General features: G+C 42.2%; 1 protein-coding gene and 1 long non-coding RNA gene across 2 annotated transcripts in view; one reads left to right on the top strand and one right to left on the bottom strand.

Moving 5' to 3' along the window:
* LOC138300739 (uncharacterized) overlaps positions 1-25,938 on the top strand; it is a 332,717-nt gene that overhangs the window by 160,754 nt on the left and 146,025 nt on the right. The window contains exon 2 of the long non-coding RNA XR_011204995.1: positions 12,193-12,295. This is a non-coding gene — a long non-coding RNA (uncharacterized lncRNA). The remainder of the gene's footprint in view (positions 1-12,192; positions 12,296-25,938) is intronic.
* The window catches only part of LOC138300725 (protein NipSnap homolog 3A-like), a 111,866-nt gene that overhangs the window by 62,955 nt on the left and 22,973 nt on the right, over positions 1-25,938 (bottom strand). Inside the window, exon 2 of the mRNA XM_069240435.1 lies at positions 12,966-13,173. Coding sequence (XP_069096536.1) covers positions 12,966-13,173 — 208 coding nt within the window. The remainder of the gene's footprint in view (positions 1-12,965; positions 13,174-25,938) is intronic.

The raw sequence follows: 25,938 nt of genomic DNA on the forward strand, positions 1-25,938 counted from the left end.
AGATAACAGACTTTGTGAGACTTGTATACATGAACGTCAATTCACCAAAATGTCTGGGGTAGCGGATGTGATGTCACACGCCATTTTACCTTTACTTTTACTCAGACCCGCATGCACACGCATTCACACATACACACACTCACTCTCACTTAAACACACTCCCATCCACATGCAGGCACCTAACATACATTTGAAATAACGTTTTCCTACTTAAGCTGCCAGGGAGGTCATATTCCAGTATACCGCCATTCATTCTTTATTACACTAATGGTGAATAATAAAATATTATTTTCTATTAGAGTAATAAAAAATTGGCAGAAAACAAAGAAAGTGGAGCTGCCCCTGTGTTCCTGGCACTGATTTTTCCTCTTTCCTCCTCTGAGGCCAGGGGTCGCAAAGGCAGTGCCAGGGGTTGCGAGGAGCAAGTCAGGGGTCGCAGCTGTGACCCCTGGCAACCCCTAAATGACGTCCATGCTTGTATACACATCAAGCCATTGTAGCTATGGAATGCATAGGTCTTTATAACAACCCATCTTCCTTGGACCAAATGTATGTTTCGATGTATCTTTACTGTACCCTTGAAAAAGGTATACAGACAACTAGAACAACTGCCAATGTTTGCATGCTATCTCTAAACTGATCACAACATGACTAATTTTACTTCAACTGCATCATGGCTAGGTTATTGCTTTTCTCTGGTAACAACATTGCATTAAGAAATAGCTGGACTGGATCAAGTTTAGCCTTTCTATAAACACTGCAGTACGGTAGCCGAGATGAGATAATGAAGAGGAGGAAACTGACGCTATGAGAAAAGTATGTTTATCAGTAGTTTTATGGAATAGGAATGTTAATCACTTTCTCTCTTTGACTATACTAGGACAATCAGATACATTTACAACCGTACAAATACACACGCCAAACTGGTGCATTCTGGGAACAGAAGAACTGTTAAAATCCGAGTAAATCATTTACAAAAACCAAACATTAATTACTGCCATATAGTTGATAAGAGACACTCCAGAGTTCTAAAAGGCCACGCTGTGTGTGGCAGGTTACTGTTTCCGCTAGGATGAGTATCTGTTTTGCATTAATTGATTACTAAGGCAATATGCTCCTACCATACTACCATCTACAAACGTTGCAAAAACTGATGAGTATGGTTTTCTTGTGAACCACTGTACATGCATCAATTTCCAGTGCAGTCTGTTTAGGATGACCAATTTTCATGTAGTTCAATGAATCTCAACCCGAATTGTTAAATGGCCTAACTTCAGATTCAGGTTCGCAATAATTTAATCAACCCCAGATTTAGATTTGCCCCTTTTTTTTTTTTTTTTTTAAGAACAAATTCTAGATTTCTCATGTGGGCTGATGAGAATTTTTATGCAGGCTAAATAACTGAATTTTTACCATACTTATAGATCTAGTCAATGTCTTGATTACTAGGATAAATTACGACATTACATGAATTGTCTAACATTCCTGTAAACCAGATTAAAAACGAACTAATTAATTATATAGTCCGTTTTCATTGACAGTGCAGGAAGGAATTCAATTTAGCTCCAAAAGCAAATTTCAATAAAGACCGATTTGGCTTTTCAAACACAGTTGTGCCAACAATTCTTTCAATTAGCTCTCGTATAAGAGACTGATGCACAAATCACAAATAAACAGATGTATCTTGAATGCACAGTCAATTCATTTACAAATGTTTAAACGATTCCCAAAAGATGCAAGCATACGCATGTCTTGCGTGGGACTTAACAAAATCTCCAAATATAAACGTACACAACTCACATACATATTTTCGTTTCTTCTGACTCTCCATGAGTACAACTTCAGCAGCACACACAATCTGCAAGTCTAGGGCACACGGATTATTTCAGCAAAAAGTCATTTTTCTTCAAATGGAAAACATTTTCCATGTGAAGACACCCGCTGCAGCGAACATATGTTTTCTGTATTAAACAATTGATCATTTGGGTGTAGCATCCAAAGTGTGCAAATGCATTAGTGATTTCTGAATACCTACAACTAAAAGTGTTTTCTCGTTTGCATTAATCGCTGTATGTATGCATATGGTACTTTTATAGCGCAGACTTAGTCAAATGGCAGTGGAGTGCTGCACTTGATCAAAAACAAGCATAGAGACAATGAGAAATAGTAGAGGATGCTGGGTTGTGGAGAGTTAATGCATTTGGATATACTGACTTTTTAAGAGATAAGCCTTTGACTCCTTCTGAAATTGAAGCAGCGTTGAAGCAGTCCTGATAGATACGAGGATGCTGTTCCAGATCCTGGGTGCATGGATGGAAAAGGCCTGCTGTTTTGATGCTTTTCTTTTGTACACTTCCTATGTCTGCATTTTGATGGTGTCTTAGCTACCGAAAGAACCACCAGCGAGAGTGCACATGTTTGCAAAATAAGTGGGGGTGCTGGTTGTGATAGGTTTGTAAATGATGCAACAGGTTTCAAAGGTGTTGCAGGCTGGTAACTGGGAGTCAATGGGGTTGCATCAAGTGTGAGGTGATGCAACCATATCTCTTCAGACCCTGTATGAGAAGTGCTGCAGTGTGTAGGATACCCGTTAGGGGTGCCATTGTGGAGTCTGGAAGGCCATGGAATAGGGCCTTACTACCATCCAGATGCAGGTGCAATGAGGGCTTGAACAGCAGTTCTGAAACCGCTTTTGTGGATGAAACGGTTTGACTTTCTTCACAAGAGAGCTGGTATTAGACCTCCTTTCGTTTTTGTCAATGTGTTACTTGAGGGTGAGGTTGTTTGTCCGGGGAAAATTCAAACAACTGGGCATTTGGTGGAAGTTGGGGTTTGAAGCCATCAAGTTTCAGGTCACTGGGCTAGCTTTGTATTGTTTCTTGTTTTATTGTGCTTGGCAAATAATAGGAATTCTGTCTTGATTGGGATGAACTTCAAGTAAGCATTGGTCATCCCTGTATTGGATGTCTGTAGCAGAGGAAATGTTTAAGTAGAGCAGTGCATCATTAGCATAATGGTGACTCTCCAGAGCAGCTCCATGTAAAGTCTGAAGATGATAGGAGACAGTAGGGAATCCTGGAGGACTCTGAAGGAGATTGGGATCTTTTGTGACCTGAAGGTGCCCATGCAAACAAACAGACTGAAAAAGGAGGAGGAGAAACAGTGAAGGACATTACTGGTGAATCCCATTAAGGGACTCCTGAGTGGGATGCGTAACTGTGTTGAAGGCAGCTGAACTGCCCAGCAGTGTCCGGGTCAAGGTTCATCTTCATCTGTGGCTAGGAGGGCATCTTCTACAATGTATAGATAGCGGCCTCCATGCTGCAGCGTGATCTGAAGCAAGACTGGTAAGTGTGAATGAGATGGTTAGCACTGATGTAATCTTGGGGTTGAACACAGACTGTTTTTTCAGTGGACTTGCTGACGAATACTAGATGAGCGATGGGCCAGTAGCAGGGGAAGTCATCAAGGTCTAGTGTAGGTTTCTTTAGCAGTGTGAGGATCTGACCTATCTTGAAGGCTTCTGGAAAGAAACCTTGAGCGAGTGAGACACTGAAAATGGTAAGTAGGGGGTAAGAGAGCATCCATAGAGCGAGCTTTGATGAAGGGCGAAGGTAAGACATAATCTTTATAAGAAGTGGCTTTGAGGGGGTTAAGTTTGTCAGCAAGACCTGGGAGATATACGGTTTTGAAGATTGACCATTGTGAGATTCTATGGGAAGTGGTGGGTTTGAAAGATGAAGCAGAATTAGTGTCATCAATGTTTTGCTAGCTCTTTGGTGGATTTTTTGCTGAAGAACAGGTTGATGACAATGCACTTTTTTGTTAAGAGAGAAATCAGTGGGTCTGACAAGGCGTTGGTGCAGTGCTTGATTGCCTTGAACAGCATTGTGCTTCTGTTGGTGGCATCATTGATAGTGTTGGTATAGTACTTTGCTTTGGAGGGTGTGATGAGCTGCTTGCATAATGCATGAACAGACATCAACATCGAGAGGTGCTCAGGAGTTTCTTCTTCCATTTTCTCTCCTGTGTGCAGATGGATCATTTGTCAGCAAAGTGTTTGAAGTAACAAGGTACTGAAGGCTTTGGCTTGCACTTGTGTGTTGAAATAAAATTTGTATAAATGTATGAAGAGGACTTGTATGCTGCTAACCACTCATAAAACAGATGACCAACCACTTATGTGCAATGACCTCATATGCATATTTTGCAGTTCTTTTTATATGAAGGCGGTCGCTTAATGTGGAAAACAACCAAGTTCCTCAAGATTCCCCCTTTCAGTTGTCTTTGTAGTTTAAAAAAGGAATACCAAACTACAACCATACCTCTGTATTGGTCCAGACACCAGACGCTAGAAGTTTTTTTAAAACAATGGTCAGCAAGACAAGCCTCATCTCTGCCTTTCGACGTTTCTCACTATTATGCACTTTGTAGAGACACGGAGTTGGCAAGGGATAATATTCTGAATTCTAAAATGCAAATTATATGGAGACTACTTATATGCCTCTCCTAAATTTTCTACCAATGCAAAAATAACTTTCAACAATACTTATTTTTTCTAAAACTTTAAGACTTTATTTAAAGCTGACTTTATGCAGACAAATGCAAATGTATTATCACATATCAAAACTATTGTAGCAAATTTGAATCCACAGAATAAAATTAGGACAATGGACAACATAGTACAGAGTACATTTAAAGACGTCTATATGTCTAATCCTTTTTTAATTCACTTTCCTATTTGGGGGATTACATGTATCATACAGAAAAGGCAAGCTGAATGCAGCAAACGTGTCAACATGTAGGGGTCAGGTGCCACACTAATCATAAGCAAAGGACTCAAAGCCTTCGAAGGTCCAAATTACAGGGTCTTAGAGTGCCCCATCTGGAGGGTCTGTGCTAAACCGAAGAAAACTGGAACAGTGTCCAAAAGAAGGGAGGGAGTCTATGGGGTTGAGAAGGAGGTATGAAGATGGGGGAGACAAGGGGAGGAACGTGGCGGGTACGAATGGTTCGGGAGAGCAAATGCAATATCTAAGCGAACAGCGATTCCCTATTCAAGAAGGTCTCCAAGGGTTGTACAGTCAGGCGCCATCAAGGGGACCACTGTCTCAACACAGAAGTTCCTGAGTGTCCTTGATGATAGGGCTGTATTCCAACAATACTTCAATAGACAAAATACAGCTCCCATGAGTGCTGTAGGAAACAGAAACAACATATCAAGATTAGAGTCCAAACAATGGTAGATAGTCCATGAGTCCATAATATCCTTGGCCAGCACCTTCTCTTCCTCTTTTCTTTACTGGTCGTCAGTGAGTTAAGTGCTTTGCACTTCTCTTTTGAGAGTTTATTATAGGGGTTGTTTATTGCATTGATTGTGATTAAACTGAGTTTTCTAGAATAGGACCAGTAGGAAAAAGATCATTTTTTAAACTTTGTACAGGCATTTCATCTTATCTGCCAGGAACAGCTAACAGAATCTCTTCAGGAACAGGTGCATCATACTGACTGGAGAGAGCAGACTACTGACCTGTCCAACATAGCTCTTCAAAGTAATCACAGGGTCAGAGAGAGGCATGGACGTCTGTAGCTTCAGTGCCGCTGGGCAGCAGTAGGTTGAAAGGGGGAAGGGAAATCGGGGTGCAGAAGGTCCGACTTCCACTGCATGCACATGCTGCCTCATACACCACTGTGTGTATTGTTTGGGTGTAGGCCACTAGGTAGTGCTCAAGCCTTAAATAAGTATCAAAGCAGGAGATTTCCTAGCTCAGTAGACCACTCTGAAGTATTTTGAGCTGCATGCTCCCCCCCCCACCTTCAGTGCCTGGTAATTCAACAGAGTGTAGCTCAACTGTGAGTAAAATAGTAAGTAAGTAAGTAAATTACAGTGTGGCTATTGAATCGAGCTGGGAATAAAGTCCCAAAGAGAGGAAGAACCCCCAAGAGAGGGGATACAGGATTCTCAAGAAGGGGAATACAAAGAAGGCAATTTCCCTCTTGCAAGGAGCTTCAAGGGAGTTGTGTGAGCATCAGTGGACAACACAGTGCGACATGATAGATATACGTTTCTAGTCTATTAAGGGCACCCTAGAGGTGTTATACAGCCATCTACCCCACCCAATAAGCCTTCCTAGGAGGGAACACAGGTCTGATAAGGAAGAGACAAAACAAATCTGGAAATAGTAAACTAAAGAGCGGGTCCTTCGCAGAGGAACAGAGGAGACAGTTGAAAAGAACCTGAGAAACCATCAAAGTCAGGGGGGAACAGAGCCATAGGCAGGCCCTTCCACTAAACAAGACTCATTTGATGATCCGAGGGAGTTCTCTATGGGTAGTGGCTCAGAACTAGGTACAGAGGTTCCTAAGTGAGGTTAGGAAGGAAAGTCAATACAAGATGATGTAGAGGTGCATAACAAGAGGGGACAGAAGGTACTGATGAGGACAGAATTCATTTGGATGCAAATACAAATTCCTGATTGAATGTTTTCTTCAAACCAAAAAAGAGATGCTTGTCTTTCCCCTGAAATCCAGGGCAGGTGTCCCTTGGCAAGACAGATCCCAAAGAGGAGGAGGCTGAGGACTTTGTACCAGAAACAATTATACACCCTAGATCTACTGATCAAGTGCACTCCCCTAAAATAGCCAGTAGTTTAGTCAAATGGCTTAGAACACTGCTAGACTAGGAGGTACACAATACACTGAGATCAGTGCTCCAGACCCTATTTTGATGGTCTGGTAGCAATGACTCCGGAGGTGGACACAAAACTATTAATGTTTATTTCCAATAGTAACAAAGACCCTATGAAGGCTTTTATTGGAGCCTGAGAGGATGCCACAATTGTACTTTAGGCATCATTGTGCCCTTAGCGAAAATCTTAGATGTTTAAGAAGTGAAAAGCTGCAGAATTCCTGTGAACCCAGATGTTTTGAAAGGATGGGCCCAAAGAGCAGTTTGCGTTTTTTAGGTAAAGTAAACTAAGCAATAGTGTTAGAGAGACGAAATTGCTTTCTAATGAGGCAACGCACTAAGGCTGGTAGTATGGCACAGGGTCAAGTGTTCAGAGACCTGTTTATAAAGGAGGTGACTAAATTTGAGAATACCTATGCTGCAATGGACAAGGCACAATTGTCCCGGACATTCCAGAGATTAAATGGAAACTCGTCTGCCCGAGTTTTATTTCATGGGTCCTTGACTAGGAGTTTCAGGATCTGCACAGGTATAACGCAGGGTTGCCCTCATTCTCCACTTTTGTTTGACCTCTATATTGAACTGTTCGCTCAGTTACTCAGAAGGAATCAATAATCTCCTTTTCCTCACAACACTGTAGGAACAAGATAGCGCTCTACGTCGATGACCTTATAATATGTACATCAGAACCTGCCCAGACTATCCCCATGGTGGAAATGCTAGCTGAGGAATTCAGGGCTTTATCAGAATACTCTGTGAATACGGTCAAGCCAGATATTGTGTGTTGGAACATCGCTAATTGGGACGGGGAGGTTAAGACTGAGATCAAATACCTGGGCATCTCCATAGTCCACTCATTGGAGGCAGTCCTGACACATAATCTAGGCAGGGTGGCAAATGAGATCGATTTGCTGCTTATTAGGTGGAAGTATTTGCCACTGAGAATGTATGGTCGAGGGAACTTGATAACAATTTCTACACTGCCCAAGTTCACATCTCTTTAAATGAATCCCACTTATGTTTCCTATAACGGCTATAGGTAAAATACAGGGGAAAATAACACGTTTCATCTTGGCTACCTGTGGAGCCAGGCTCTACTGGAAACAAACAGAAGCAAGGTTGAGGTCACTGGACTTGAGTTTTTATTGTATAGCTTTCCAATTTAAGATCTGTAGGATGCTCCTTGGGACTCCGGATAGTTCAACCTAGGGGGAGGACTTAGCAGGAATGATCACGAAGCTGAGACCTACAGGTTTCCTTTATAAGTTTGGGGCCCCGAAGATTGGGACTCCCCAGGTACACAAGGGTATTGTTTGGATGGGTTGAGCTATTTATCCCCTGAGGAAGGCTGAGATAACCTGGGGGGAGCTGTTCCCAGTGCAGGGGCTATTACCTTGGGAAGAACCTAAGGCTAGTACTGGGGGCTCTCTGTCGAGATGTAAATACTTGCAGCTCTCCTCTTGGCATGGGAGTAACAATCTGGAGATCAGTGGAGCCTGGGAAGAAGTGTCACTTCACTTCTGCAAGTTGTGCAGAACATGAACAAAAAGGTTTCCATATGGTACTGGAAGCTCATGGACACTGATGATAGAAACTTGGAGGCACCGTATGCGGTTTGGGAGGAGATGATCCCCGGATCTGAAATATTACATTTGTGGAAAGTATCCTTAAAATTGCTGTACCATATGTTAAAACCGACTAATTTAAAGAGGAACCATTGTTTCACCCTTATTAGAATATATTGGGACCCCCAAAGGATTGCAAGATTTGTACTGAATCCAATCCCAAGATGATGACGATGCGGCCACCTTGAAGCAAACTATGAACATATGTTTGCCAGCTGTCCCTCGATCTGTGGGTACTGGGAGATTGAAATACCATGGCAGAAATTTTGGGAGTTAGAATTAAGCTGAGCTCCACCATAGTGTTGTCTGGGGTAGATACTGCATCACACAGCCTCTTGGGTAGACTTCAACAGTGTCTGCTGTTCTACCTGGTGCTTCTTGCTAGATGGGAGATTTGTAAACGCTGGTTAGAGCCAGTACCTCTCTCCCCAGAGGACTGGCTAAAGGCTTTGCACCAGGACTGCAGACTGGATCTAGGGAGCACTCCAGGCAGGGTGGATGCTATCTGGGCTCATTTTTGGAGGCGGAGTTGTATTTCGGTTCTAGAAAGTTGAGTAGTCCCATGATTACACCCAAACACTAATGAGATATGGATTTTTAGCCCAGGTGCTGTGGTGGGCCCAATGCAAGTTCCTCAGGCTGGAGGTCAGTCCCCTAACGGAGTATAGCCTAAGTTTGCAGCATCTTTAGTGATACGAGAAAAAAAACTTAAACAATTGTCCCTGAGGAAACGATTTTCAGCAGGGCTGGGCGAGGTGGGGCCACTCGGCAGGATCTGGGTCATCATCAAGCAGGTCCTAGGCAACAGAAGTGGCCAGCAATAGCAGAACAGGAGACAACCATCCCTATTTTTCCCAACGAGATGCAGAGGCTGTTGTGGCACATCATAGACAGGCTGCCAAAGCATATCAGACAGGGGAGTGGGGGCGAATTAGCTTATATTCTAAACAATTGGTGACATTTTTAGGAAGCCTGGGTTTTAGTGTTGGTGGATGGCCTCTGGTTACATTATATATATATATATATATATATATATATATATATATATATATATATATATATATATATATATATATATATATATATATATATATACACACACACACACACACACAAGGAATAAACACTATAGTATTTTCCAAGGAAGCAATAACTGCTTTGAATCAACAGGTAAGGCAATTATTAGACAAAGAGGCCATTGTGAAATTAGATACTAGGGTAGAGAGACTTATTTAGCAGTTTATTTCTGGAGGCAAAAACTGATACACTGGAGATGTGCCCCGTAATAAATTTGAAAGATTTGCATCAGTGATTAATTTATCGCCTTTTCAGAATGAAGATGATTCATCTCCTGGAGGATATTTTGCGACACGGAGATTGGATGGTGAGGCTGGATTTTAAAAAAACACCTATTTGATAGTACCCATTTAGGAGCCTCACATACATTTTCTGTGGAATAATCAGATCTGGACATTTTCCAGTCCGATGTTTGGTTTATATTTAGCTCCAAGATGCTTTAAAAAGCCTCTAAAACTACTGGCAGCCTATTTCAGGACCAGGGTTCTGGCTGAAAATATACTTGTGCGATCTGTTATTTATGGCACTGGACAAAGAGAGGGTCCAGTCTGAGGTGTCAATGGCAATATTCCTTCTACAAAATTTTAGATTTGTGATAAATTGAAACAAATCCCTGCTATTTTCATCTCATTCTTTGGATTTCCTTGGGTTCATGATAGACTCAGTACAAGCTCTACTGAAACTTCCAGGCAAGAAAATAATTAAGATAAAAAAGAAATGCACAAATTGTTATTACAAACTAATATATCATTGAGAGATCCAGCCATGATAGTGAGTCGGCTTTGATTGAGCCACTCGTTCCCATGCCATTACACTACTGGGCTTAGCAGCGAATCTACAGGAGGAGAGGACTGTTGTATGCAGACAAATTAACTTGGTTGGAGGAGGCCAGAAAAGAGTTAGAATGGTGGTTGAGACACATGGAGGCTGAGATGACCCCAGAAATAGTGACAGGCTCAGATGTTAATCAATTAAGCTACGTGAAATACTGTAACCACATGTCAACAGGAGGTCAGAGGTCAGAACATAAAATAAGTCTGCATATAAAATGTTTGGAGCTGTAAGCAAGTTCTTCTTGACTGAAGACGTTCATGAAAGACAAAGCACAAGATTCTATTCTGCTCAGAATAGACAACAGCAGTGTACTACATAAATCACCCAAGAGAAACAAAATAGAAGAGGCTGGTGGAACTGGCACTTCTGCTTGGACCATCAGATTGAGGTGACTTAGGAACACTTTCAGGCTCTCTACAACAAGATAGTGGACTGCGAGTCTTGACATTGTGTGGGTCCCTGTGACTGGAAAAAGAAGATGACAATAATAGAAATGTTTAAAAAAAACACGTGGGGTCAGTGTCATCAAGATCTATGTGTCCAAATTAAATCCTCAGATGTAACAGTATTTCGGTTGAAGGACAAATCCAAAAGCAGTGGCAACAGATGCTTTTCTTGAATGCTGGTGCTCACAACTGAATTATGCTCCCCCCCACCTTTTCAGATAATTCCAAGGAAGGTGCTATATGTGAGGGCTGTAGAATTCTGAAACACATGGTGACTGAATCAATAGTGATATTCAGATCTGCTAGAGCTTTCAGTGCAGACTCAAGTAACTATGCCTTACAGCCTTGCATGCTGATGAATCCCTCGGGAGCCGTTTATCCCCTTGTAGAGGACAACCTATTGGCCCTAATGGCACAGGGGGTATCAAAGAAAGATGGGACACCACTGGCCTTTCGGGAACAGAATGAGCAACTCAATAAGGAGTTACATGTACCAGGACAAATCAGAAGCTGTAGGGCAACAATGCAAAATGGTATAGCTGGTGTAAGGAACAGGGTGCGCATGCTGCTTCAGCGGCTGCAGTTCACATTTTGAATTGTATGCCTTATGTTGTCAAGCAGGGTAATGCATTAGCACAGAGAATTCTTATGGGTTGGCCAATTTGACAGGTCATTTTTATGTAAAGAGGGCACCAGTGGAACATCACTTTGTATGTAGATTGATGAAAGAAAAATGCAAATAACACCTTTACCCACGATATGAACAGCCGTTGGATGTCAATATAGTTTTTGAACTGTTTTTAATATGGAAAAATAATTAAGATGTGTCCTTCAAGAAATTACCACGTAGGTTTTTTATGTTATTTTGTTTAATATCCTGCAAGAGGGTTTTCAGATGTGAGAGCTTTAGATGAGGCAGAAAGGTAACTTTTCCTAGAACAGTTAACATTTGTGATTTCCAGAAGGACTAAAATAATTCAAGATCAGTTTCTCAAAGCTTCTTAGCAAATGAGAAATTATGCAAGGTAAAATGTTTAAAAGAATATGCCAGAAGAACCAAGGTTTTGAGGCCTAGAGGAGTTAAGCAATTGTCGAAAGCCCTAAAGCCACCACATCAAGCACTATGATCACTAACTTTGGCTTTAGGAGTTTTTGAAGCGCATTCAACAAGAGGCATAATGGCCTTGATGGTGTGCCAGCTAGGTACATGTTTAGAGGATGTAATGAGGGCAGCAGAGGAATCCATTTTTACTGAATTTTACTTTAAACCTATTGACAGTATGGCTTTAAATGTTTGGAGCAAGCTTTAAACTAGCATACATGGAGCCTCCATGTCTTGACGTGCAATGGAGATTTTCTAAGCAATGGGAAAGAACGTCTGGATAGACATGGAGAGTGTTATCTCACCCTTCAGAAAAAAAAGGGGGAGATATGAGAGTTAAACCATGACAAAGTATGTTGCATGCTTATCTTTTTTTCTGAGCCCTCTTATATACATTAATTTTAATTTTTGTTTGCTTAGGTGAAAACCAGAAGAGGAACTAAGGTGAGGAGATAAGAAGGACAAGGAGGTGTAACTACAAAGAAAATAGAAAAAGGAGGTGCCGTTCACGGAAATTATACACGTATGGTTATTTCAACTGTTTGGAGTATGCGCTGTCTGTTTACTGGAGCAATCATGAGGGGTTCTAGTCGGTTTATTGGAATATTTGTGGTAGTTTTCTTTGCTGCTGATGAATTGTAACGTTAAGAGAAGCATAATACTCACCTCCATGTCTTTAATAGAATCAAGACTTTCTTTCAAGTTGCTTAGATGATCTCCTTTATAAAATAAAAAATATTTTGAAAAAACAATTATGTTGATGGAGGAATTTACTAATTATTTTGATTCCATGGGCGATATTGTGCAACAGATCTTATCTCATCGTCCGAGACACTAGGCCATCTTCTAAAAAGCTTGAATCTGTGGGACACCATTCCCCTCATATAAAGAAATCAGATATAACCGAAAATACCACTGCTTCTGAAAATTCTCACAACTATTTTGTTTTACTTTCTCATGCATTACATGTCATATAGAATTAACATTTAAATGCTGTGCATATGGATGATTATTTTTTTTTCCATTTGTCATTCTCACTTTTCTAATTTTTTGCCTAGTTTTGTATTTTTTTCGGCAGCATGTGGCACCTGGCAAATTATGCAAGCGGACTTCTCAAAACATAAAACAGAAACCACACATCAATTTACTGGATAGCACATTTAAATTACTATGTAAAGAGACGTTGTGCATACCATACTTCCAAATATGAAACACCTTGTTTAGACCACCAAACTCCAGGGTCCAGTAGCCAATAAGCTCTGAATGGGCCGTTCGCAAGTAAAAATGATCCTTAGTCAAAGTAATAAATTCTTTCATTTTATCTGGCTTAATGGAATATGTTCGGAATTCATAGAATTTGCTGTCTTGCTGGCGGGGCCCAGTGGCAAATGTCCTTCGTACCTGCAGAAGAGAAATATTCAGGTAATTAGAAAGAAGATAAAGTGCAAATAATTATATAGAGGTGCTTGAAATCAGAATGCCCTTTGTCTAATCTTAATGGGGAAACCATTTTAAGGGAAACAAAAGTAGAATGTTCCGATTTCGTAAAATGCATGGTGAATCGTTCACGTGTTAGCAGCGAGTGTGTGATCCCATGTTTTGCCTACAGTTACGAAATGGAATGGGCCAAGCTGGTATGGGTTGCAACGTGCATGTTAAAAGCATGTCCACGTTTTAACACTGTAACAACACAATTTGCCCTGTACACAGAGCAGATGGGGTATCTTGAGGGATGGTATAAGATTTTGAAACAATTAATCATAAGGTGAACCTCAGTTACCCCTTTGTCCCAAATCCTGCTGTGATATTGTCCCAGATCCTCTACATGTAAGAGTTTACTGGCATAGATTCATGTTCTGCATTTTTCTCAATACCATTGCACGAAGATATCCAATGGTTATTCACTTTGACATTCAAAAGTATGGTGTTTTGTGGCAAAGAATCCCACAAAGGTGTACTACATCATCATCTATTTTCTCCCATGCCCTTCACATAGATCTAGAATCTTTGCATTCTGCTCATAGATCTGTGCTGGTTCAGTACATTCATAACTTGCTCTCTGCCTCACCTACCAGAGAGGCATGTAAATGAGGCACTATTGCTTTGATGAATTATTTAGCTCATGCGGTTAAAAGGTGTCCTTCAGAAAACCCCAATATTGTCAGACTAAAATAATCTCCTTAGGGTATGAATTAGAGAAAGCCACAGCGACGGTGTCCCAGGACAGGATGAAAGCAGTATTACAGATGGTCAGGTGAGGGGGTTCCTTGATATTGTGTGGTGTTGTAGGCAGTGGATTCTGACCCTTTCCCTCACAGCCCAACCCCTCCAACAATTGACCTGGAGGGATATCTATGATCCAGTACCATATTCGGAGGATTGCCAAATGTTATTTCTACAGCTTAAACATGCTTTGTGTTCATTTCCAACTTTTGGCTTGCTGGACTACAATAAAGATTTTTTCCTGCAGTGTGCAGAGAGGAGAGTTTGCTCTTTGTCTGTGGTGATACAAAGCCATTGTGATCGACAGCGCCCAGTTTTTTTGTTTTTTTTGTTAGCTTCTTAGGATCCAGGTGCAGCAGCTCTCCTAGAGTGTTGAGGACCAGTGTTGCAGTGGCTGTGGAACCATCTAATAATACTGTGCTGGGGCATCCTGTGACATTGCAAGTACCCCATTCAGTTGAAATGTTGTTAATGCGCAGTAAAACACAACATTTGATGGATGCCCGAATTACATGTTATGAAATAACCTTGCTCACTACTCCCATCATACCTGTAAAAAGTGTGAAACTTGGATTCTTGCCAAATTAGTGCCTTCACAGCTAGATGACAAAGAAGTTAATGATTGTGTGAAGTGATGGATGTGAACAAAAGCTCAACCATACATTAAAGATGAACCTCTAAACGTTTTGCTGATGTACTTTTCATAGACGGATCATGTTAAGAGACAACAAAGAAATTTTAAGGGCTGCATATGTTGTGTGCACCACTCAACTGGCTGGTAAAATGGGCCTAAGCACAGTGAGCCTGGTGAATGCAGCGAGAAATAGCGTTAATGGCAGAAGATAAGAAGTCTAACTCAATAACCCACCATCCCGAAGTGACACATCAGAACATAGGGCCCACAGTTCTACAATAATGCAGGATAGGATGACTATAGGGAGAAGCGTGAGGGTGTTTAAAAGAGCACCTAGACTTGAACAACACCTCTCCTCCCACAAGCTGGTGAGGAAGACAGTGAAGCCCCAAATGACACCTTGTGCTTCCAACCAGATGCCCTCCTACTCCTACATGAGTAACTAGGTATGGGATAGGGAGGCTGAGTCACCATATATGGTTTCAGGTCCCCACCCAATATCCTAAACATCACCACACAATTTACTAAAATACGCAATAACCCAGAAATGTTTCAAGAAGAACTGCAAACGTTTTTCAATGCAATTGGACCAGTAAAGCAATTTCTGCATGTAATTATGTTAGGTGAAGCGAGAGACAGACAAAGAAAATTTAACAAACACACATATTGAAGAAGCTGCTGTTATTGCTGCTAGAGAGGCACTATTGAATGCTAATGTTGAAGTGTGTTCTATTAAACTGGCTGATCCAAGATTAACAATTATATACAAATCAATGGGGAAACCCCTGCAGCTCACATTGATTGTTTGAAAAATGTGTTTGATTGTTATTCTGGTATTATTATTACTTCTACAGAAATTGCTCAAACAGCAGCGTCCCATCAAATGCTATTGCCCAAGGTACAGAGCCAATTATACAAAATATGCACAGGAAACAAATTAGACATCTTTTTGAATTGGTTTGTTTCAAACCATTGTGTTGCTGTGCAAAAATCAAAGAAAGAATCTAAACCCAGGAGGGCCTGTGTGGAATGGGATGGCAAAATGATCAAGGAGGGCAGCGTGGATAGGAAAGCGGGAGCTCTGGGAAAAGCTAGATATGACAACGTGGGATATCCAGACTGCCTCATGGTTCCTTATGTTTCATCTGTGGTCAGTTAGGGCACTGGAAACAGGATTGTCCAAATATGTACTAGAAAGTCAAATGATCAGTCTGAACAAACTGCATTCACCTCCCACTCCTAAAACTGAGACATTATCTTCCACAACAGGCTGCGGGGAGCAGACTGCTCTGCGAATGCTTTATTCCCTGTAGATCTGAAGCGGTCATGCATATGATAGGTCCCTGGATTGTTAGTTGACTGGGGTGGGAGCCCTCGTCAAGCAGCAACCACAGTTATTGTCAGGATAAGACACAAGCAAACCCCAAATTAACCTGTCATCAACCCCTGGCAGTTTGGCATACAGCAGTCAGGCTTAACTTAGAGGCAATGTGTGAAGTATTTGTGCAACACTTCAAAGAGTAAAACAATTACTACACACCACAAAAAGGGCCCACAACAGATTCAGAAAAATACAGTAGACTTTAATAAATAAGACAATACCACAATGAGAAAAAAATCCAATTAGGAGAACTGGAGATACTGAATTTTAATATTTTAATAAAAAATAGGACTAGAAGCATGAAGCAATATTGGGGATATCTGGTTGTGCTGGAATGGGACAAAGTCACAAGTGCAGGCCGACCTCAATGAAATGTGAGCCAGGAAGTCAGTTAGGCCAGCTCAACTGAGTACCTTAAATCCTGGTTGCAGGCCATTGAGTGGATCTGTGTCGAAGATGCACTGCGCAGCCGAGACAATGAGTTGGTTCCAAGTTGCAGTGAGGCTGTAGTGTGAGGTTCTCTCGCGTCGGCACTGAGGATCCCATCGACCGGACTGGTGATGTGAAGGCCAGTGTCGGGAATGCGTTGTGCAGTGGAAGTGATGTGCCAGTTTTGATGAGCGATGAAGCTGCGATGTGGAGCTTTCGGTTATAAGGTTGCTGTCAATGAGAGATGAGGGGAACTGCTGTGGAGAAGCGTCTCGCACGCCATGGCAGTTCCGAACGTGGTGTATCGAGTGCAAAATGCAGGATTTGGTGGCAATGCAAGCCTTTTGCAATGGGTCCAATCTATGCAGCAGCAGCAATGCGTCGGTTCTGCTCGAGAATGCACTGCTCAGTGGAAGAGATACAGCTCGGGATGCGTCGCTTAGCAGTGTGGCTACATCGATCCCACTTCCAAGGGTCCAGGACTGGAGTGGCACCATTTGGTAGGGTAGACTAACAAATGGCAAAATCCAGGTGAAAATATAGGGTTGTTGGAAGTCTGTTATGTCCCGCAGACTTTGGCTCAGAAGGCCAGTCAACTAGCTCTTGGAGTCACTCTGGGTTCAAATGATGCAGGTCCAGTCCATCTCACTCAGTTAGGGCAGCAGCTCAGTCCAGGAAAGCAGGAGTCCAGAAGAGAGCAGTCCTTCAGCAGCACAGCAGTCCTTCCTGGCAGAGTATCTACAGGTCCAGAGGTGTACTGAAATGGTGGTATCTGAGGTCCAGTTCTCAAACCCAGGGTTGCCTTTCAAGTGGGGGTGACTTCAATGGCATGCCTTCGAAGTGTACATGTGTCCTGCACTACTTGCCCTGGCTCCAGACTAACTATAGGGGGTATGAAGCCCTTTGTATGGGGACAGGACACAGCCTATTCAGATGTAAGTGAGGCTGAGTCTAGCTCCTCCCTCATATCCTGCCCGGAATGGCCCATCAAGTCACACCTAAGCTCCATTTGTGTGTAGCTGTCTAGGGAGAATCCACAAAGTCCACCTGCCAACAACACCCAGTCATGTGACCAGAGACAGGCTGCAGACATCAAATGACTCGGGCAAGAAAATGTCAATTTTCTAAAAGTGCCATTTTCAGAATTGCATCAGACTTCACTATAAATTAGGATTTCACATTGTGATTCCAGGGACACCAAACTTGAAGGAATTATATCTTCCTATTTGGAAATTACACTTACAAAATGTAATAAGGCAACTCCAATGTAATCCTACGAGTGAAATAGGCTATGAAAGGAGTGAAAAATTAATAATAGGGTTTTTCACTACCAGGACATGTAAAACATAAAAGTACATGGCCTACTTTTTTAAAACACTTACACCCAGGGGTTGAATTAAACCACAAATGAAAGAAACAGTGTAGAAATTAGTTGAGGGGCGAGTAAATGATTAGGTGAGAGTTGGCTAGCAAAAGACAAGACGCAAGGTGGGAATTAAAGGGTTGGAAAAAGAAGACAATGAGTGGATATGCTGCAAAAAATTGACTCATAGGAACAACACTAATTACCAAATGTGAACTGCTAATGTTTGAGGCACTTGTGTTTTTTACCCTTCTTTTTAAATTGAAATAAGTCCTTTGTATCCAAAATGGATGCAAGGATACATTTCACACAGAAATATAGGGCCAAATGCCAGTTTTGCACTTCGCATAATTACATAAAGCGTATCAGTTTAGGCTTTCTGCTGGCTAACCAAATAAGTACTAATTAGGTCATAAGCTTAAGGGCGAAGATATATACTTAAAAAATTGGTGAAGTTGGCAAGAGAAGCAAGATATGAGATTTAACAGAATGCTAAGTGAGAGTAGACTTGTTACACATAATTTGGGGCAAGTTTGACTTAATGCATCCTATTTTTCAAAGAAAGCTGCATTGAATGATTTCTTGAGAATGCATGCTGAAATGAGGTATGAGCTGAATATAACAAGTGATCATACTTTTAAAAGTTAATAAAGTTATAATAGCAGTGCAAACGTCAAAACAAAGAGACTTTACATTATCGGCGTCTGAAGCTGCAACATTCCTCCTCCTCTTGAGAAACGGCACCACTGCAAATGGGCACAGCTAGCAGGCTCCTGTCAGCGCTACTCAACTGCTTTTGATGTATGATGTTTATGATAACGAAAGGCCAAAGTACTTGGCATTTCCTTTTTGGGATTCTTTGTAAGCCAGCTGTTTACTTGAAAAAAGTGTACAGGAGCCAAAGGCAAACATTTAACATCAGGACACCTACACTTCCGATCATGATTGAGTGGAAACAAGCTAGTGCTTAGACAACAGTGGCAGTTTACTCGCCGTATACAGAGGAATTCCGGCCACTTGTGTTTTTAATCTACCCTATCTCTTGGTTTGAATTTCTAAAGGGGCATGAATCAACTGTAGTTTCAATATAAAAATGTTTGTTTTCACAGTGACGAGAAACACTTCTACCAAACAATCAAAAATATTATTCCAAACTTAGGCGTGTTTCTTCATAACGCCACTACCTCAATTTAGGTCAGCCTGGGTATTACTGAAGTGGCTATACTGGAAGGTGAAGAACCTAACGAGAATGGAAGTACCTGTAAACCCCACCATAAGAACCAAATAATAAATGGCAGGTTATGAGTCTACCATTAAAATGACAGTGCAGCAGGAAAGAGACAACACACTCAGTGAAACATGCTGAATATGTAAAACAGTAAATGTAAAAAGGCAGTGAATAAGCCATCACTTTGGATGGTGGAATCTGTCACATGAACAGGGCGAAACACAGTTAAAAGGCACTCTAGGACAGGTAAACACTGCCAAAATGGCTTGTATGTTTAACAAGTAGCGGGTGATAATTATTTAGAAATTCTTGCATGTCTTGTGCCCAAAAGCCGAGGCAGCACTAACCAGACACAGGCAGCATCCTGCTAGGGAAAGAGATGGCTCCTAAACGTGCGGGCTGTGATAGGACAGGAAACAAGGAGCCTTCGAAAAACAGCACCTGACATTTGACCTAGTATTTGGAATGCACAGCAAATGTGGAGAGATAAGAAAAAGATTTACAGGCCTGTTTACAGAAACAGATCTCAGAGTGAGTGAAAACACGGGTGCTCCTGTGAAGTGCTCAAAAACACAGAAAAAAAGTAGTTCCAAAAACAGCTCCTAAAATGAGAACAGTGAATGGATAGTAGTAATTGCTCCATGCTTTTAAGGAGGGCTAACCACAGGAAGAGGCATGATGCATGCATGCCTTGGACAAATAGGGAGAAAGAATATGAAAGTGATGATGGAGCCAGCAAATGAGAAACCTACTGGCGGAATGAAGCCCACATATTGAATACAACATATGTCCTCGAGACAGCACATGTCCTGTCTAGCCAAGACCTAAAAAGGAAGTTTTGATCCTGGCAGAAGGATTATTTTGCCAAGTCGAAATGGCAATTTAAAACTGCATACACCGTCTTTGCAATGTTAGGCCTGAGACATATTTAAAGGGCTACTTAAGTGGGTGGTACAATCAGTGCTGCAGGCCCTGCTTCAATAGGAAATGTCCAGCCGGAACTGCCAGGACAAGTGCTCTCTGAACCAGAACACAAGCAAGCCAAGAACCATTTTGCCCTTATAAGGGCTCATAAGTTGGGTATATCTTCATTCAAGTGGCAGAGCGTGTACAGGACTCACATTTAGCCATCCAACTTAGGGTGTTGTACTGAAGTATAAAAAACACTTATGGATGGAATGCTTTAAATCATCTCAGCCGCTGGTAATTACTCAGAGCTACATCGCAGTCCATTGATATTTTGCACACTATACCATCTATGATTTCACCCAACCATATGCAAAACAGTCAATGGAAACAGTCCAGTCTGAACTGCAAGACCAAGTCCTCCCTGAACCCTTGAATATGAAGGTGATTCTCTGCATCTGTTGACTAAACTTACTAAAAAGGGACATACAGTGTCTAAAGAGAAACTGCAAATCTGTCTGCCCCGCTCTAGTATTTTAGGTAACAACGTCTTGGCTGGACATCAACACCTGCTTATACATCACATCAAACCTATCTGGAAGCTACCAAGACCCGTTACCATCTCCCAGGTATACAATACTTAGGGAAAGCCGAGTAGTGCAAATAGTGTGTTTTTGTGTATTCTAGCATAGTCAAACCATTGCAAGATTTCATTAAGACACCATTAAACCTTTGCGTAGGTCCACAGAGGCAAGATAAGCCTTTGAGCGTTTGAAACCAGTATTGCCATCTGCATCCACATTAGGGCTCCTTGATTATGCCCAATCTTTCATGTTGTACTGCCATGTTGTAATGCCATAAGAGAGAGGGTTATGTTAGGTGTGTATGTACAAGGTCATTGTGACAAAAAGAAACCTACTGTGCATTATTCACAGGGGCGAAACATAGTCAGTTATATTCTGTGGTTGTGGAACAGATATTTCCCAACCACCACTGCCACTTAAATGGCAAAATGGATGAAAGTAGTATTAACTTTAAAAGGCTTCTCTGCACCACATAAGAGACATCCAGTCCTTTGTTTATTCTTGGCCTGTTTTGTGAGAGTGAAGAGGATGGGTGGGTGTAAACAAGCGCTGCAAAGTTTTATAGAGATGCGCGTCTGTGATATGAAGGCTGCTACCCAGATAGAAAACCGACCACAGACACTGCTAGCCGGACTGGAGGTCCCTGGACCCAACCACACATACCAGAGTCCATTCATTAGGGGGGGTGTCAAACCCAAAAACCCCTCCCAGAGCTTTGCCCCCGATTATTCCTTTGCTCTTGATGCTGTAGCAGCGAGATTACCGCTGTACCTGCATGCAGTGGCTGCTGCTATTAAGATTATCGCTCACTCCTACTGTACCTCATGCTGTACCTGTACTTATACAGACCACCACAATCATCATCTTTACACAAACAGCATCTTTCCATGTTTAGGTTGCCAAGATATGAAATGCCATTGCTATTTAATTCTCAAATAACATTGGTATGATGTCATCAGTTGAATCCTGCTTCCCTTTTCCCCACGACTCTCAATGTATAACTTCATGATTGTATTTTAACATTTGGCCACTTAAACAAACAACGTACTGACTTTACCAATGAATCTTTACCAAACTGTGATATTGTATACCATGTTGATGGTTCATGTCTCAGAATTTTAGCTGCTGGTTCTGCAGTCCATACCATACTCAAAGTTATTGAGTGCTGATATTTACTCCATGCACATTCTCAAAAGCTGAAATGGTAGCCCTCACGTGTGCTTGCATTCTAGTTGCACAGAAAACTATAACCATTTTCAATTACTTTTTAGGACACCTTTGGGGTTGTCCACGATGTTAGCCTCATCTGAATGTCTGAATGCTGCAGGCCTGATCAAAAGTGGGTTCCAAGTAAAAAGGTTTCTTCGAGCCCTTCAGTTGCCTTGCTTAAATGCTACAGTCAAATGTGCTGAACACCAATCCACTCAGGACTGTTGCTAAACTAGCATTGGCAAAGCCAATAGGTCATGTCTATGTGAGATCTATTTGGTTTGTTAATGTTTTTTTTCAACTTGCTGTACAGCAGTACAGCTGCAGTGTTCCATGGCTAAAGTTGTTTAAAAAGTGATCTGATGCAGCCAACAGTGTTAGCTTATTATCGGTTTCCTTTTTTTTGCTTTCACCCTCTCAGCTGTACAATATGGCAAAGAAAACATTCAAAATCTCTCTACTATTTGGATTTGTAATGTTGTTATGCCATGTTGGATAGCTGTGTGGCTGCTGTGCAGCATGGTTTAAAGTTTAAAAGCATTGACTGTGTGATAGCACTTTCTTTACACTTTACGTTATGCTTCATAGAAGGTAGGCTGCTGTACAACAATGAAAAAATATTGACAAAGCTAATAGATCCTGCATAGGTATAGGCAATGCTTAATTTGTGCTTGTTGTTTCCTGTGCAGAACACAGGCACTTAATATTTGAGGGCCGGCACTTATTTTTCTGCATCAAGCATTTACTTTGAGTAAAAGACACATATGACATTTATGGGAAAGACGAAGGAAGAGAAAAACAAAAAAGCATCACAATGGGAGAAAGCAGAAACCTGCAAGAGTGAGCTGAAGGGACAGGGAGTGGCTTTAAATGGATTGAAGAGGCACGAGATGGCTTTAGTATCACGCTGCCTCAGTATTTATTCCATGCTTGCACATTTAACTGCAGCAGCCACATGTTTAAGAGGAGGGCTTTGGGCACCGGCATGTTTTTATTTACAAATTAAGCACTGGGTATAGGGCAAAGCAAACGTTGACCCTGCCCCTGGCAGTGAGCTTGAGGAACACTTTAACTTCTTAAGTTTCAACCCTATTATAGTACAGTGTGTTATTGGGGGTCATCAATGAGCAGCACAGAAACTGCAAGGTGTAGTTTAGAATTTTTTTTTGTCCACAGCCTTAAATTACCCTAATGTAAGTAAAAAGATTAGGGGCCTGATTCTAACTCTGGCGGGCGGCGGAGGCCGCCCGTCAGAGTTCCCCCCCTTCAGAATACCGCACCGCGGTCGTAAGACCACTGCAGTGATTCTGGGTTTTCCACTGGGCTGGCGGGCGACCGCCAAAAGGCCGCCCGCCAGCCCAGTGAAAAACAACCTTCCCACGAGGACGCCGGCTCCGAATGGAGCCGGCGGAGTGGGAAGGTGCGACGGGTGCAGTTGCACCCGTCGCGAATTTCAGTGTCTGCTGAGCAGACACTGAAATTCTTTGTGGGGCCCTCTTACGGGGGCCCCTGCAGTGCCCATGCCATTAGCATGGGCACTGCAGGGGCCCCCTGGGGCCCCACGACACCCCATACCGCCATCCTGTTCCTGGCGGCAGAGCCGCCAGGAACAGGATGGCGGTATGGGGTGTCAGAATCCCCATGGCGGCGCATGGAGGATTCTTTTGGGCAGCGGAAAACCGGCGGGAGACCGCTGGTTTTCCTCTTCTGACCGCGGCAAAACCGCCGCGGTCAGAATGCCCTGCGGGGCACCGCCAGCCTGTTGGCGGTGCTCCCGCCATTCCTGGCCCCGGCGGTCATGTCAGAATGACCCCCTAGGTTTGGTTAGAAACCGACTGTTATTAATAAAGGCAACCTAAACACTATTACAATTGAAGTCCTGAGTCTCCGCTTCTTGAAACCAAGCGCCTACCAGCATGGATGGCATGTAACTCGTATACCGTGTAGTCCTCATTGTTTTATGTTACATTTCTTATACAGTGATTCCCATAATTAGTATTTATTATCTCTGTATGATGTGTGAGTGATGAAAAGTGCTCTGCCACCCTGCACTGGTACGAGCAGGACTATCAGACAAATTAAAAACGTGTGAGAGAAGCAAACTGTTTGAAAGTTGCAGTCAGGGAATCTGTGGAGAAGATAATTAGGGGGCACCAACAAAGAGGGTAGCACCAGATGCCAGCAGTGTTAAAGCCGGCCCTGATGGTAAACCATTGTTGTTTCAGTGGAACACGTTTAACATATTTCATTGTTGACAACACACGCATCCACTATTATGAAAATTATATTTTAACATAGGCAGGATGTTCAAAGCTGTAGTGTAAATAATGTAAATGGTGTCCAGGCTCCTGTTTGCAGTTTTCAGGAAAGCAGTAACCTGTGCTGTCTAAGAATTTATGGCATGGTGCTAATGCAAGTGTTGCACATACTGAGGCGATTGCTCATTAAGTGTATTTCTGTAGGAAACACCTTTTGGCTTGCCAATGCGTGTTTTTATTTAAAAAGGGTTTGGTACTCGGACTTGCTGACTGTAAATGGAAAGATCATTAGATAGTCACTATGGTGTCACATTAAGCAAAAGCCAACAGTGCTTTAATAGAGGAACCCTGACATGAATATCTATTTAGCACCGCCACAGAATTCCCTGAAGGTCTGTTTTTTAAGTGTTACGTTACAGCCTCGTAAACTGGAGCATAGGAGGGGCACGAGCAGCCTCCATAGGGAGAGTTATCTGCATTCCACTTGCATTTAGTATGAACACTCTCGCTTTTAAGTCACAGAAAGAAGGAAAAAACACCAAGCTCCCTCAGAAGACAAGCCTGACATTTGACCTTTGTGTTTAAATGAAAAGCAAATATGTAAAAAAAAAAATAAAAAAAAAGATTTAAAGGCTTTTTACAGAAAGCAGAATCTCAGAAGGCTACAGTAAACAAGGTTCAGGCAACAGAAGGGATGAACTCAAGTTGGACAGCCTAAAACAAATAGAGGCAACAAACAGAAAGTAAGAAAATGCGAGTTACAAACGACAAAGGCAATGGTAAGCAATGAGAGGAATGCATTCCCAGGGAAGCTTTGTGAATGTCCCCAAGATGTTTTCACCAAACCTGACAGGTGTGCTGTCTGCTAGGCTTTGACCTAAAAACTGTTCTGAGACATCATTCTGAGGTTGTGAATCCCCCTCCGGTCCGGACTCAGAATCAACTTTATATCTTCTGTAGTTGTAAAGGTTTAAGGGTTTAACAACGCTTTCATTGCACAGATCACCCAGAGTCCTGTGAGTGACTACAATGGCACAATGGCTTCTTGAAAACCAAGACATCTAAGATTTGTGCAGAAACTAGGCTATTGTGGCTGAACACTCTACCTTTGGCACTCAGGTGAAGTCAAGCCACCCCTTAGCAAAAGACTAAGCTGAGTTCTTAAATGATCATGTTAGGTCACACCATGCTCCTTCCTGCCGTTCCTCCAGTGTCAACAGATTTGCTTGAATTGCACTTGAATTGTGATGTGACTCTAAAGTATTGCAAACAACGAATCTGCTGTCTCAACAGCGCCCATTAGCTGCCTTCTCAACAGCCCAAACAACACCCACCACTAAATAAAGCCTGGGGATTGTGGCACTGTGAGGATTCTGCATTAATAATCTGCACTTCAGCCCTAGTATTGAGGCACATCCCTGATCCTGCTCACCATAAACACCACTGTGAAGAGTTGCAGGCTGCCCATCTAGATCCACACATTGTAGTGCAAGTGCACCATCAAACCTACACTTGCAATTCCAAGCATTTCTGACCCTGCATCTGCTCTGAGCCACAGCTCTCCTGCTTTGGCAACTCTTATTGCTCCTGCTGCTGCCACTGCACTGCATCAACGTAATCCCAACGCAAAACCACCTGCTACCCACGACTACAGACAAGGACCATTGTAGTGGGAGCTCTCCTTGTTACCTCATCTCAAACCGTGACTGGCTAGCCCTATCACCTGCAAACCAGTTTGGTTGACACAACATGTGGCTGTGACTGGAGTGGGTGGGCAGCAGGTGCGAAGCAAACAAACATACTCGGCCTGCTGCTAATCTTTGGAACAAGTGTTTTCATATACAAGGACAATGCTTTTCTAAAAATGCTTTAGTGATAAGAACAAGATTTGAACGTTTGGTCATGCTGTATGAACACCCATCTGTCCATGGATTCTAACAGAAGTGTGCCC

Source organism: Pleurodeles waltl, chromosome 1_2 (assembly GCF_031143425.1).
Source record: "Pleurodeles waltl isolate 20211129_DDA chromosome 1_2, aPleWal1.hap1.20221129, whole genome shotgun sequence".
Taxonomy (NCBI): domain Eukaryota; kingdom Metazoa; phylum Chordata; class Amphibia; order Caudata; family Salamandridae; genus Pleurodeles; species Pleurodeles waltl.